At 45.3% G+C, this 13,257-nt stretch overlaps 1 protein-coding gene across 5 annotated transcripts in view; it reads left to right on the plus strand.

Annotated features, from left to right (window-relative positions):
- CLASP1 (cytoplasmic linker associated protein 1) overlaps positions 1-13,025 on the plus strand; it is a 266,484-nt gene extending 253,459 nt beyond the window's left edge. For all 5 annotated transcript variants that reach the window (XM_065931368.1, XM_065931366.1, XM_065931370.1 and 2 more), the window contains one exon: positions 10,072-13,025. In XM_065931368.1, the coding sequence (XP_065787440.1) occupies positions 10,072-10,158 (87 nt within the window). In that variant the 3' untranslated portion in view covers positions 10,159-13,025. The remainder of the gene's footprint in view (positions 1-10,071) is intronic.
- The last annotated feature ends 232 nt before the right edge of the window (positions 13,026-13,257 follow it).

The raw sequence follows: 13,257 nt of genomic DNA on the forward strand, positions 1-13,257 counted from the left end.
ATACAAACGCGCGGAGCCTGAAATTTCTGGCCTTCCTCCTTAGCAAAGAAGGAAGCAGCAGGTGAAGCCTCGTGGCTTTTCAAGCAGGCCTGTTCCTTTGGCACAGTTGGTGAGCGTCTCCACTCGCTGAGTTCGGGGCAGAGCTGGCTCTCCCGCCTTTGTCCAGAGCAGGGCTTGCACCCTCAGTGCTGCCGACACTTCGGGGTACTTTGTGGTGGGGGCACCATCCCTGAGGTCCCAGGACCACACCCCACCCTCAGCTGATGTCCCCACACCTGGTCAGGTGTCCCTTTGGGACAGAGTCAGCCTTAGTAGAGAGCCACTGGTCCAGAAGAAGATGCATCAGCAACTGGGCTGGAAGGTCTGAGCAGAGCAGGTGTGGTGGGCGCTGCTTCCCCGGGATCCGTTTCCTGTGTTCTCCCTCCCATCGCTGCTCCTGCAGAGGTGTGTGCCCGGCCCTCCCTGACCACGGCCTGCAGGGCCATGAGCCGAGTACCCAGCAGTGTACGGGCCAGGAGCACCTGCCTCTGCTGCTGCCCTCAGGGACCCTCACAGACAGGCTTCACAAAGGGATAATGTTTTCCAGATCTGGATTTTCTGGTCCTTTCTACCGTCGGGAGTAAGGGGGCTGTCCTGTCATCTCACTTGACCCCACTACCGAGGGGCTGAGAGAAGGCAGGTGTCTTCTCACCCCTGTGCTCTGGTTGACCTGCTGCCCCTTGCAGCGGTGGCGTAGGGTCTGGAGCCCAGTCCTGCTCAGAGCCAGTGTTCCCACCTCCCCACTGAGGACATCAGTCACCCTGGGGGCTGACCTGACACCTGTCCGCAGCGCAGCGCTTCCGGTCTTGACGGTTTTTATATGCGACAGCTCCGATGTGTTAACGTGAACTTTTTAAGACTTCAATGCACATCTCCTAAAACAAACAAGCGCCCCCTCCCACCCATGTCCCCAGCACGGGCAGCTGACAGCATGTGGTGCTAAGTCAGAAAGAGAATCAAGCCGTGGCTTCCTGCTTCTATCCCCGGGCCTGGCAGAACCCCCTTCTGCTACTTACATGAGGTTGATAAGTGACATCAGGCTCTGTGGAGGAAGGCCGGATGCAGGGTTGGAGTGGGGGGACTTGTGAGATGCACCCTGAAAAGTGGCCCATTGCCGTGGCAGCAGTAGCAGCTTTAGGATCAGAAAACCTGCTTTCTAGTCTCCATCTCCCACTCACTAGCATGTGACTGTGAGCAGCCTTTCCTTTCCACTTCTCGCTCTTGGTAAAATACATGTGACGTGAAATCTACTGTCTTAACCACACGTTAGTGTGAGTTCACAGACACCAAGTGTTCATATGATTCATGTTCATCCCCACCACCCATCCCCAGAGCACTTTTCATCTTGGAAAGCTGAAACTCACTAAGTAATACTCCCCAGTTCCCCAGTCCCTGTCAGCCACCATTCTGCTTTCTTTGGTGTGAATACTGGTGAGTGGAATTCTACAGTGTTTGTCTGTTTGTGACTGGTTTATCTCATTTTGGTTCACCCATGCTGTAACAGGTATCAGAATTTCCTCTCATTTTAAGGCTGAATAATAGCCCAGTGAATGTACATAATAGCACGTTGCTTGCCTGTTTCTTGGTGACGGCCTTGTAGATTGCTTCCATGCTTTGGCTTTTGTGAACATGGGGGCACAGATGTCCTTTGAGACCCCACTTTTAATTCTTTTGGGTTTTTGAGTAGAATTGCAGGATCATACGATAACTGCCAGCTGCACTGTCTTAGATCCCCACCAGCAATGCCCGGGGCTTTAGTGTCTCCACATTCACTTGTTCTCTTCTCTTCTCTTTGGCAGTAGCCCTCCTCATGGCTGCTCTGAGGCAGTGTTTCACTGTAGTTTTGCTTTGCATTTCCATGATGATCCGTGATGTTGAGCATCTTTTCATATGCTTGTTGGCCAGTTGCATATCTTCTTCAGAGAAATGTCTATTCTAGCCCTTTGTCATTTTTAAATTATGTTGCTTGGTTTTGTTGTTGTCGATGTTATTGTTGCAGTCACAGACATTCTACCCATATTCTGGATATTACCCCTTGACCTTTGATGCACAACTTTTTTTAATTTTTGTGAAATCCAATTTGTCTGTTATTTTTTTGCCTCTGCTTTTGCTGTCATATCAATAATCATTGCCAAATCCATAGTGAAGCTTTTGCCCTTTGTTTTCTTCCAATAGTTTTATAGTTTTAGCTTTTAATGGGGGTCTCTGATCCATTTTGAGTAAATTTTTGTGTATGGTATTAGGTAAGGGTCCAACTTCATTCTTTTGTGTGTGGATATTCAGCTTTGCCAGTCCGTTTGTTGAAAAGACTTTCTGTTTCTCCAGAGAACCACATTGGGATTTTGATAAGGATTCCATTGAATGTATAGATAGCTTTGGGTAGTATTGACCTCATAATATTGTCTTCTAACCCATGAGCATGGGATGCCTTTTTTTTTTTGTTTAACCTCTATACATAATGAGTTTTTAATTTTTAATTGAGATAAAAATGAACATATGAAATTGTATTCATTTTGGATGTACAGCATAATTATTTGATATTTATTTATACTGCAATATGATCACCTAGTAAGTGTAGGTAACATCTGTCACACACATAGCTATGTGATTTTTTTTCTTGTGATGACAGATTTTAAGATCTACTCTGTTAGTGACATCTATATATACAGTACAGTATTCTTACTATAGTCACCGTACTGTGTAGTACATGGAGTGTCTCTTTGTGTTTTTACTTTCAATAAAATGTGGTAGTTTTTATTGTACAGTACTTTCACTTCCTTGTGTTAATTCCTAAGTGTTTTATTCTTTTTGATACTATTGTGAACGGAATTGTTTTTCTTCACTTCCTTTTTGGAGTTTTCATTTTTAGTGTATAGAAGTGCAGTTGATTTTTGCTCGTTGATTTTGTAGTCTGCTAGTTTGCTGAATTTCTTTATTAGTCTTAACAATTTTTTGTGGCGTCTTTGAGATTTTATACATATGACATCCCAGTCATCTCTTGGTATCCCACAGGGATGAGCCTCAGGACCTGCCACCGACAGCAGACTCTGCACGTGCTTGAGTCCTTTACCTGCAGTTCTGCATCTGGGATTTTCAGCTGAGCACGGATTGTGTCGTGCTGGGTGTGTTGAAAAACATCCATCTTTAAGTGCATCTTCATAGTTCAAACCCGTGTTGCTGAAGGGTCAGCTGTATGTCATCTTTGAACAAAGATAATTTTGCTTCTTCCTTTCCAATGTGAATGCCTTTCTTTTCGTTTCCTGCCTAATTGTTCTGGCTGGAACTTACTATGTTAGTAGAAATGGTGGAAGCAAGCATCCTCTGCCTTGTTCCTCATCCTAAAAGCAGAGTTGTCAGTCTTTTACCACCGAGCATAATATTCACTGTGTGAGTCTCTCGTATGTAGCTTTTGATACATTGAGGTACAGACATAGAGATGGTATGGATTTGGTTTCAGCCAGCTGAAATAAAGCAAGTATTGCAATAAAGTAGATTGCACAAATTTTTTGGTTTCCCAGGATGTATAAAAGTTATGTGTGTACTCTACTGCAGTCTGTTAAGAGTTCAGTAGCATTATGTCTAAAAATATCAATATCTTAACAGAAATGCTGGCCATCATCTGAGCTTTCACTGAGTCACAATCGTTTTGCTTGTGGAGGATCTGGCCTCTGTGTTGATGTTAATCAGGGTGGTGGTTGCTGAAGGTTGTAATGACTGTGTCTTATTTTAAGACAACAATGACGTTTGCCGAATTGATTGACTCTTCTTTCACAAATAGTTTCTCTGTAGCAGCAATACTGTTTTATAGTATTTTTATACACAGTAGAAAAATTGAAGTCAGTCTTCTCAAACCTGCCTCAGTTTAATCAACTAAATTTATGTAATATTCTAAATCCTTTGTTGTCATTTCAACAGTCTTCACAGCGTCTTCACCAGGAGTAGATTGCATCGCAAGAAACCACTTTGTCTGTTCTTCCATAAGCAGCAGCTCCTTATCCATTGAAGCTTTACCGTGAGGTTTCAGCGATTCAGTTCTATCTTTAGGCTCCAGCTCTAATTCTAGTTCTCTTGCAGTTTCCACCACAGCTGCAGTTCCTTCCTGCACTGAAGTCTTAAACCCCTCAAAGTCATCCAGGAGGGATGGAATCAACTTCTTCCAAACTCCTGTTAATGTTGGTATTTTGACTTCTTTGTTCTTCATGGCATCTAGTATGTTGAATCCTTTCTAGAAGGTTTACAGTGACTTTGCCCAGCTCCATCAGAGAAGTCACTACGGCAGCAATTACCTTGCAAAATGTTTTTCTTAGTTAGTAAGACTTGAAAGTCAAAATTAGTCCTTGATCCTTGGGCTGCAAAAGGGGTGTTGTGTTTTTAGCAGGCGTGAAAGCAACCTTAATTTTGTACATCTTCATCAGAGCTTTTGGGTGACCAGGTACACTGTCAGTGAGCAGTCATATTTTGAAAAGAATCTTTTTTTCTGAGCTGTAGGTCTCAACAGTGGGCTTAAGATATTCAGTTGGTCCTGTTGTAAACAGTGCACTGTCATCCAGACTTTGTTGTTCCATTTATAGAGCGCAGGCAGAGTAGATGGAGCATAATTCTTAAGGCCCTGGGCTTTGCAGAATGGTAAGTGAGCCCTGGCTTTATTTTAAAGTCACCAGCTGCATTAGCTCCTAATAAGAGTCAGCCTCTGAAGTTTTGAAGCCAGGCGTTGACTTCTCCTCTCTGGCTGTCGAAGTACTACATGGCATCTTCTTCCAATATAAGACTGTTTGCCTGTGTTGAAAATCTGTTGTTTTGTTGTAGCCACCTTCATGAGTTGTCTTAGCTAAATCCTCTGGATAACTTGCTGCAGCTTCTGCATCAGCAGTTGCTGCTTCACCTCACACTTTAATGCTAGGGAAACAGCATATTTCTTTAGACCTCATGAACCAACTTCTGCCAAGTTCAGACTTTTTTCCAGCAACTCGTTCATCTCTCTTAGCCTTCCTAGAATGGAAGATAGTTAGGGTCTCGATCTGTATTAGGTTTTGGCTTTTAAGGGCGTGTTGTGACTGTCTGATGTTCCGTCCAGACCCCTCTCTCCATATCAGTGGTAAGGCTATTTTGCTTTGCTTTCTTATCATTTGTGTGTTCACTGGGTAGCACTTTCAGTTTCTTTTGAGAACTTTTCCTTTATATTCACCACTTGGCTAACTGTTTGATGCAAGAGGCCTAGCTTTTGGCCTGTCTAAACTTCAATATGCATTTCTTACTAAGCTTAATCATTTCTAGTGAGAGAAATGCAACTCTTTCACTTTAACACTTAAGGCCATCGTAGGGTTTCTGCTCGGCCTAATTTCAATAGTATTGTGTCTCAGGGGAGATAGGAAGGCTCGTACATAGGGAGAGAGATGGGGAGATGGTGCAACAGTCAGAACATACACATCTGTGGATGAAGTGTGCTGTCTTCATATGGACACGGTTCATGACACCCCAAACAACTGCAGACCGCCATAAGGAGTGTAATAATGATGAAAAAGTCTGAAATAATTGGAAGAATTACCAAAATGGGACAGTGACTTGTAGGCAGCAGATGCTGTTGCGAAGTGGCGCTGATGGACTTGCTTGCCGCAGAGTGTTCACAGACCTTCAATTTGGGGAAAAAAGGACTGTCTTCAAAGTACAATAAAGTGAAAACAGCAAAACAAAATACACCTGTACTTTCCTTCTATGCCTAGTTTGTCTGGTATTTTTATTTTGAAAAGGTATTGAATTTTGCCAAATACTTTTTCTGTGTCAGTTGAAATGATCCTTTGATTTTTTTCCCCCTTCATTCTGTTAATGTGGTATATTATATTTATTAATTTTTGTATGTTGGATCAGTGTTCATAAGGAATATTGATCTGTAGTTTTCATATGTTTATCTGACTTTGCTCCCAGGACAATGCTGACGTTATAGCATGAATTCAGAAGTATTTCTTCCTCTAAATTTTCTAGAAAAAATTGAGGATTGTGTTAGTCCTCTGAATGTTGGTAGAACTCACCAGTGAAGCCATCTGGTCTGGGGCTTTTCTTTCTCAGATTTTCGATTACTGCTTCAATCTCTTTACTAGTTACAGGTCTGTTCATACTTTCTCTTTCTTCATGATTCAGTCTTGGTGGGTTTTGTGTTTCTAGGGATTTGTCCATTTCATCTTGGTTATCTACTTTGCTCTTGTACAGTTACTCATAGTATTTTTATCATATCTTTGGTTTATGTAGACTCACTCATAGTGTCCCCACATTTGTTTCTGACCAATAATTGGAGTCCTTTTTCTTTTTTCATTAGTTAAAGGTTGGTCAATTTTGTTGATTTTTTTTTTTTCAAAGAACCAGTTTTTGGCTTTGTTGTCTCTATTTTTGTTTCATTTATCTAATCTTTACTCTTCTCCCTTCTGCAAGCTTGAAGTTCAGTTTATTCTTTTTCTAGTCCCTTAAGATGTGTAAAGTTAGGCTGTTGACACGTCTCTCTCCCTTTTTTAAATGGAAGCCGTGTAGCCCGTATCGCCGTGAGTCTCCCTCGCAGCGCTGCTTTCGCTGCATCCCTTGTGTTTGTGTTTCCATCTGTCTCAAAATATTTTCTAATTTCCTTTGTGATTTATCCTTCAACCCATTGGTTGTTGGAATGTGTGGTTCAGTTTCCACAAACTTGGGGATTTTTCAGTTTTCTTTCTGTTACTAATCTAACTTCATCTATTGTGGTCGGAAAAGGTACTTTGTGACACCTCTTTTTTAATTTATTGAGATTCAATTTGTGGTCTAACATATAGTCTGTCTTGGGAAGGTCTCATCTGAGGCAGAGATTTTGCATATGTCTTTTATATTTAGTTGATTTACTGTGTTGTTCAAACCCTCTACAGTGGAATAGTGACGTCTCCCAACTATTATTGTGAAACTGTTTCTCCATTCTGTGCTGTCAGTTTTTGCTTTATATGCTTTGATGGTATATTCTTAGAGGTATAATTATTTATTGTAATTTCCTGCTTTGTGGATCTTTTATTAATCTTTCTGTTTCTTATAACCTTTTTTTGATTTAAGCTGTATTTTGCCTAATATTAGTATAGCTACCTTGTACTCTTGGTTACTCTTTGCATGTAATATCCTTTTCCATTCTTTCACTTTGAACTATTTGTGTCTTTGGATCTAAAGTGAGTCTCTAGTAGACAAAATATAGTTGAATCATGCTTTTTTTTAAAATCCATTTTGCTGATCTCTGTCTTTTGTTGGGAAAGTTTGACTCATTTACATTTAAAGTACTTACTGGTAAGGAAGGGATTTCTGTCATTTTTGTATTTGCTTTCTGTATGTATAATAGCTTTTTGCCCCTCATTTTCTGTATTATTGGTTTTTTTGTGTGTTTGTTTGCTTTTTATACTGAAACGTTTTAATCCTTCTCTCATTTCCTTTTGTGTGTATTCTATGCCTGTTTTCTTTGTGGATTACAGTTGACATCTAAAGTTATAATCCTGTAATTTGAATCTATACCAACTCATTGAGCAAACTCTCTGAATCCCAGCCATTTCATTTGTAAAATAGGAGAACCTGTTCTGCCTACCTCAGAGGATTGGTTTGAGGTTCAAATATGATTAAAGCTTATAAACTCAGGGCTTACAAGGGGTTCTGAGTTGCAAATAACTATTAACAATGTTTAGAAGTTCATTTTAACCTGTCTTTCATAGAAATATAACTATCCTGTTTTCTAGATCACTTTTTTCTTCTTTAAAAAATATTCGATTCAGTAAGTGCGTATTAGGAACCTGCTGCCCTCAGCATGTGGGAGACAAACCCTTGTTCCCCCTGAAGTAGCATCAGATAGAGCTGAGGATCAGGACTGGCACATGGGGGGACTTGTGCAGAGGTCCGGGAGTGGCCGGTGGGCCCCGTGAGACAGGTTCTGGTGCTGGCCCAGGGGCCTGCTGCAGCAGGAGGAAAGGGAGATCTCCTGGAGGAAGCGGGACTGGCCTGGGCCTGGCTCAGCAAGTAGGGAAGGATGAGCTCCAGGCAGGAGCAGCGTGAACAGCTTGGGTAGGAGAAGGAGCAGGGACTCAGGAGACATGTTTTCTAAGCAGGGAGCTACCTGGGAGGTGTATCACTTATTTTGCAGGTGATTGAGTCAAGGCTCAGGAAATGTTTACCTGAGGTCACAGAACTAGTGTTGGAGTTGGTTCTAGAACTCTGCTGGATCTGTGGAGCCTCAGGCCAGTACTTTGTTGAATGTACCAGTGTTTCTCTTGAAGCTGGTTGACCCTGGTCACATCCTCCTGAGCCTTGGAGCGTTAAGATACCTTGTGTAAAGTGAAAGCACCTTGACCAGCATGCTGAATATTACGTTAAAAGGTCTAAGATTTTGAAAGGTGTGAAAAGAAAGACAAGCTGGGGTATGTAGTGTGAATTCATGGCACTCTCCCCTGCAGTTGGAAAGAGCTTAGTCCTGATGTGGGGAGACCCCAGATGGGCTGTTGAATGAAGCCAGCCGACTCCAGGACACGCGGGGTAGAGCTCTCAGAGCAGCCTTGCCTTCCGGGCTCCGTGTCTGTTTGACCACGCGCCTTGCTGGGGCTCAGGGAGACGGCGCCTCGCGAGGAGCACTGCTGGGTGCTGACCTGCTCCCACTGGTTTCTGAGGGCCCTCCTTCTCCTGCAGCGCGAGCTCTACTCTGAGCACCTCTTCACGGCCCCCCAAGACCCGCCTCTGCTCCACGGGTTGGCTTATACACGTCTCAGCCTCACAGCCTATTTAGAGACAGCAAATAAAGAGCTGTGGTCAGTAAATATTTCCTAATTCCCTTAATCTTACCAGTTGTGTGTTATGTAGATCTTCATGGGCATTCTACTTCTACAAATACCTGGTTTTTTTTATTCTTAATATGGTCAGGCACACTATTGACATCAGGTTATTGGTATTCAACAAATATTCTAAGAACTTTCCCTCATAGCTCAGTTGGTAAAGAATCTGCCTACAATGCAGGAGACCCTGGTTCGATTCCTGGGTCGGGAAGATCTGCTGGAGAAGAGATAGGCTACCCACTCCAGTATTCTTGGGCTTCCCTTGTGGCTCAGCTGCTAAAGAATCCGCCTGCAATGCAGTAGACCTGGGTTCAGTCCCTGGGTTGGGAAGATCCCCTGGAGAAGAGAAAGGCTTTCCACTCCAGTGTTCTGGCCTGAAGAATTTCATGGCGTGTATAACAGCCCATGGGGTCGCAGAGAGTCAGACACGACTGAGTGACTTTCACTTCACGACCATGTATGTTACATGCTGCTTTAGGTGTTGTGAGGGTCCAGGGGGCTTAAGTTAGAACCACATGAGATGTGAGACGTGGAAAGCCCGTTGTGGGGAAGCACTGTGCCCAACGAGGGCATGTTGTATAGTGAAGCAGCATCTGACCTCTAGGAGACTGAGTCTTGTTGGAAGGGTCCAGCCCACTGCTGCCCCCAGCATAAGGCGGCATATGCTGAGCCGCAGTGGGCAGAGCGGGGTCCAGGGGCAGGAGGACCAAGGGTGCAGATGGGGGCAGCCTGAAGGTGGGCCTTGGATGCCGTGTACCTCAGCAGGTGTCGTGTCCGTGGACAGACGAGGTGTGTGATGGGGAAGGAGCAACTTCTACAGAGGTGTGAGGATAGAAAACCTGACCTCTGACCTTGGCTTCGTTTCTTTATCCCAGTGGTGTAGGCATTGCAGCCTCTCCTCCTGCTGGCCTGGGTGGAGCCGCACCGGCGGCCTTTCACCACCCCCGCCACCCCCGAGTGTGCGGGTCTGCCTCTGGAGAGCCTTTCTGCAGGCAGCCCTGAGGCCCACCTCGTGGAAGCACGTGTCCCTCTTCCTGATAACCTCTCCTGCCCCCTCCTCTAATCTGACCTCCTGATCGCCCGCTGGCCCCGGTAGGCACTTAGGGAATGTCTCTGCAGTGACTTTCTGCACTGAGGGACGTGCCGTTTTCTTGTGATCACCTGGGCTTTCTTGCTGACTTTCTGATTTTCTTCCTTCTCATCCATTTGTATTTTTCCTTTGCAGATGAAGCTGCTCAACTTATACATAAAGAGGGCGCAGACCACGAACAGCAACAGCAGCTCCTCCTCTGACGTCTCGACCCACAGCTAATGCAACGCCAGAATCTCTATGTAGGCCTGGAAGCAATCGGTGGTGCCTCAGAGACCTCCCCGCCACTCCCCCCACCCCCCCGTCGGCTGCCCAGTCAGGACCAGGAGGCCCGCAAATATTTATTACAATCAGTATTTTGATCCCTTCCAGCTTTCGTGTAGAATCATACTGGTATTGAATGTAAGGGAAGCAAGGCCTGTGTTTCATCTTCCTACAGAACAAAACAAAAGGAGTGAGAGAAGAGCCGTCCTCAGATCGTCTGGTCCAGCCGCTGAGGTGGTGAAACCGCGTGTGGGGTGCAGTTCTTAAAAGTCAGAGCTCCCTAGCCAATACATGGTAGAAAGTAGCATTTTCTCTTCAGTTAATAACAGGTTTGAGGAGGTTGTATTGAGTTGTGTTTCTCTTTCATCCTGGCTCCCTTCCCTCTGGATCTGGCCTGTGTGGGGCAGAGCCCACACCCTTCACAACTGACACCACGAAAGGGTTTTATTGTTTTAGGTTGCATTTTTAGACTACTAAGAATATGAATCAAGTCTTGGCAAGAAATGGGAAAGAAGCCCGAAGATGGCCTTGTAAAGAACATGTGGTATTTTGCTTACACTCTGCAGCCTGGGGGCTGGCACCCTTTACTGCCTCCTTCCAGGATGGGCTCCCGGCTCCTCCAAACAGCCCCGCTGACGCCACCCCTGCCCCAGAGCTGCTGGGGCAGAGATCTGTGATGACAGTTAAGATCCAGGCACAGAAATCAAGGTAAATCGATAGCCTCAGTTAGTGTGTGCTTGAAATGGGACTCACGCAGCATTGAAAACACAAGAGGAGCTGCTGGTTTCGCTGCTGAGATCTGGGAAATGCCATGGAACACACCGCCCCGGAGGCTCAAGTCTAGTCTGGCCTCCTTTCCGCAAGCTGCGCCCCGGCTGCTTGGTTCCAGTGTTCTGTCCTTCTGACAGTTGGCAACTCTGCCATCTCCGTTCTTACTTTGTTTAATTTGTGATTGAGATCAAAGAAAAACCTAGAGAGACCAGGTTATCAGGATCATTTTTTAAAATTTTGTGAAGTACTTCCTCGATCATCTGTTGAAATAATCATGGTTTAAGGAAAAAGTAATTATGATGTGCAGCAAATTGCAGAAAAACAGGATTTGAACCAGTTTAGAGTCTATTTTTCCTTCAGTGAGAAACTTACCCCTTAAAATGTTTTCTTGAGGGTTTCATTGCTTCAGTAAAAGTAACTACAGATCTCAAGTTTGTGTAACTAAGTTTCGAGTAAAATTCTTCAAACCAAATGGAAATTCTTTTTGCAATCATGGAAACATGTTAGACTCTCTAAACTGAACTGGTTTTTCCATATTTCCTTATGGAAATTTGTTCGGTTCTTTTTCCCACGCCTGTTCTGATGTTAATTTTTAATGAGCTGTCTGCTGCTCAGGTGCAGAATCTCGGCAACTGCCAGGTTGTGTGGGTCCCACCTCTGAGCTCTCAGACCCTCTGGCCTTGACGTTGGAAGTCGTGAAAGACGCTGTGGCAGAACGTAGCTTGTTTTCATTCAGAATTTATTTTAGATACTTTATCTGGAAATAGGCACTGAAAATGGAGGTCCCAGAGCAGTGAGGCTGGGGTGCCTTCACTGCGGGTGTGTGTGGGTGTGTGTGGGTGTGTGTAGGGGCATCCTGCACGTGGAGGAGGTGCCCCGCTGCTGCTGTTGAGAGAACTTCAGGGGTGTGTTTTAAGTGATCAAACATAGTTGACTCTTTTGGCTCAAAACATAGCAGGACCAGGCCTTACTTTCATTGATAAATACCGTTTGTTCATGTCGCTTTCGGGGTCTCTTTCTTACCCCCTACAAACAAGTCCAAGTGTCTGATGACTCTTCTGGGGCAGAAACTGTCTTTTTTCCTGCCTAGTGTGTGTAGAAAGGCCTTTCTCCTTCAGCTCGTGGACGCCCAGGTTGCTGTGGCCCCCTACCCCGGAGTCGGGAAGGACCCTGAGCATGGCTGCGTGTCCTCCTGGCGCTCACAAAGGGCTCGCCTTGAATGTCTCTTGCCCAACCTCGGTCTCCCAACCCAGAGGGAGCCGCCACCCCCCGGTCTCTGGGCCTCCTGGGAGGAGACTCGCATGCAGCCACAACCTCAGGGGGCCACCCCCTCCAACCGACAGCTGCAACTGCCCTGCCTGGCCGCCGCCTCCCTGCAGGCCTCCTGTCTGGATGAAACAGCAGAACACAAGCGAGCAAAGCGCCCAGAACTCCGTCTGCCTCCCCCGTTCGCCTGGCTGTCCGGGGCCCCGAGAAGCCCGCCGATGCCCCCACTGGGCCGGGGCGCTGGGCTCCTGCTTCCCCTCGCGCTGTGGCCGGGGGGGGCTCACGCCTTCCTGGGGCGCTGTAGCCACAGGCGCCTGCCATAGCCCCACTAGCTTCTCAGTCATGCAGGCAACGCAGCTGCGCCTGATTTGTCTCCTCAATCTTTCTCTTTCCCCGCTGCCCTTTATTTATCAAGCATAATACTACACAGTAAAGAAGAGCAAATAAGAACTTTGTAGAACCTCACCAAGACTTTGCTAACGATGATATTTGAAAATGAGAACAACGCTCTGAAAAACATCCACCACCAAAATAGTTTTGTTGGCACTGTTCACACGCATGTCCCCCACATCCCCAGGTTGGGTTTTTGTTTGTTAGTTTTGGTTTTTTTGGGGGCTTTTTCATGTTACATCCATATCTGTATTTATATCTTATTTGTTTCACTTTCAAGTGTATCATGGCAAATGTACAGATTTTCTTTTTTTGTTAATAATGTGCTAGGATTTGCTAAAAAAGGAAACACAAAAACCCTTTTGAGTTTGCCCTAGAATAAATGAGACTTAATTCAATTTCTGACATCCAAGCGGTCTTTCTTGCTGTCGTGCCCTGTAGGTAGCATATAGCGTCTCTGGGACCTCAGAACAAGGCCACATTTCTGAAGGATTGAGGGGCTATGTTGGGGATCTCATGAGGTCAGTAGATGGGACTGCAGGGGGACGCCCGTGTTCTAGGGGCCAGGGGCCGAGAACAGGCCAGAGCCAGGATAGAACGCCGGGGGAAGGGTTTGGGGGCGCCCGGTCA

This window comes from Muntiacus reevesi, chromosome 3 (assembly GCF_963930625.1).
Source record: "Muntiacus reevesi chromosome 3, mMunRee1.1, whole genome shotgun sequence".
Taxonomy (NCBI): domain Eukaryota; kingdom Metazoa; phylum Chordata; class Mammalia; order Artiodactyla; family Cervidae; genus Muntiacus; species Muntiacus reevesi.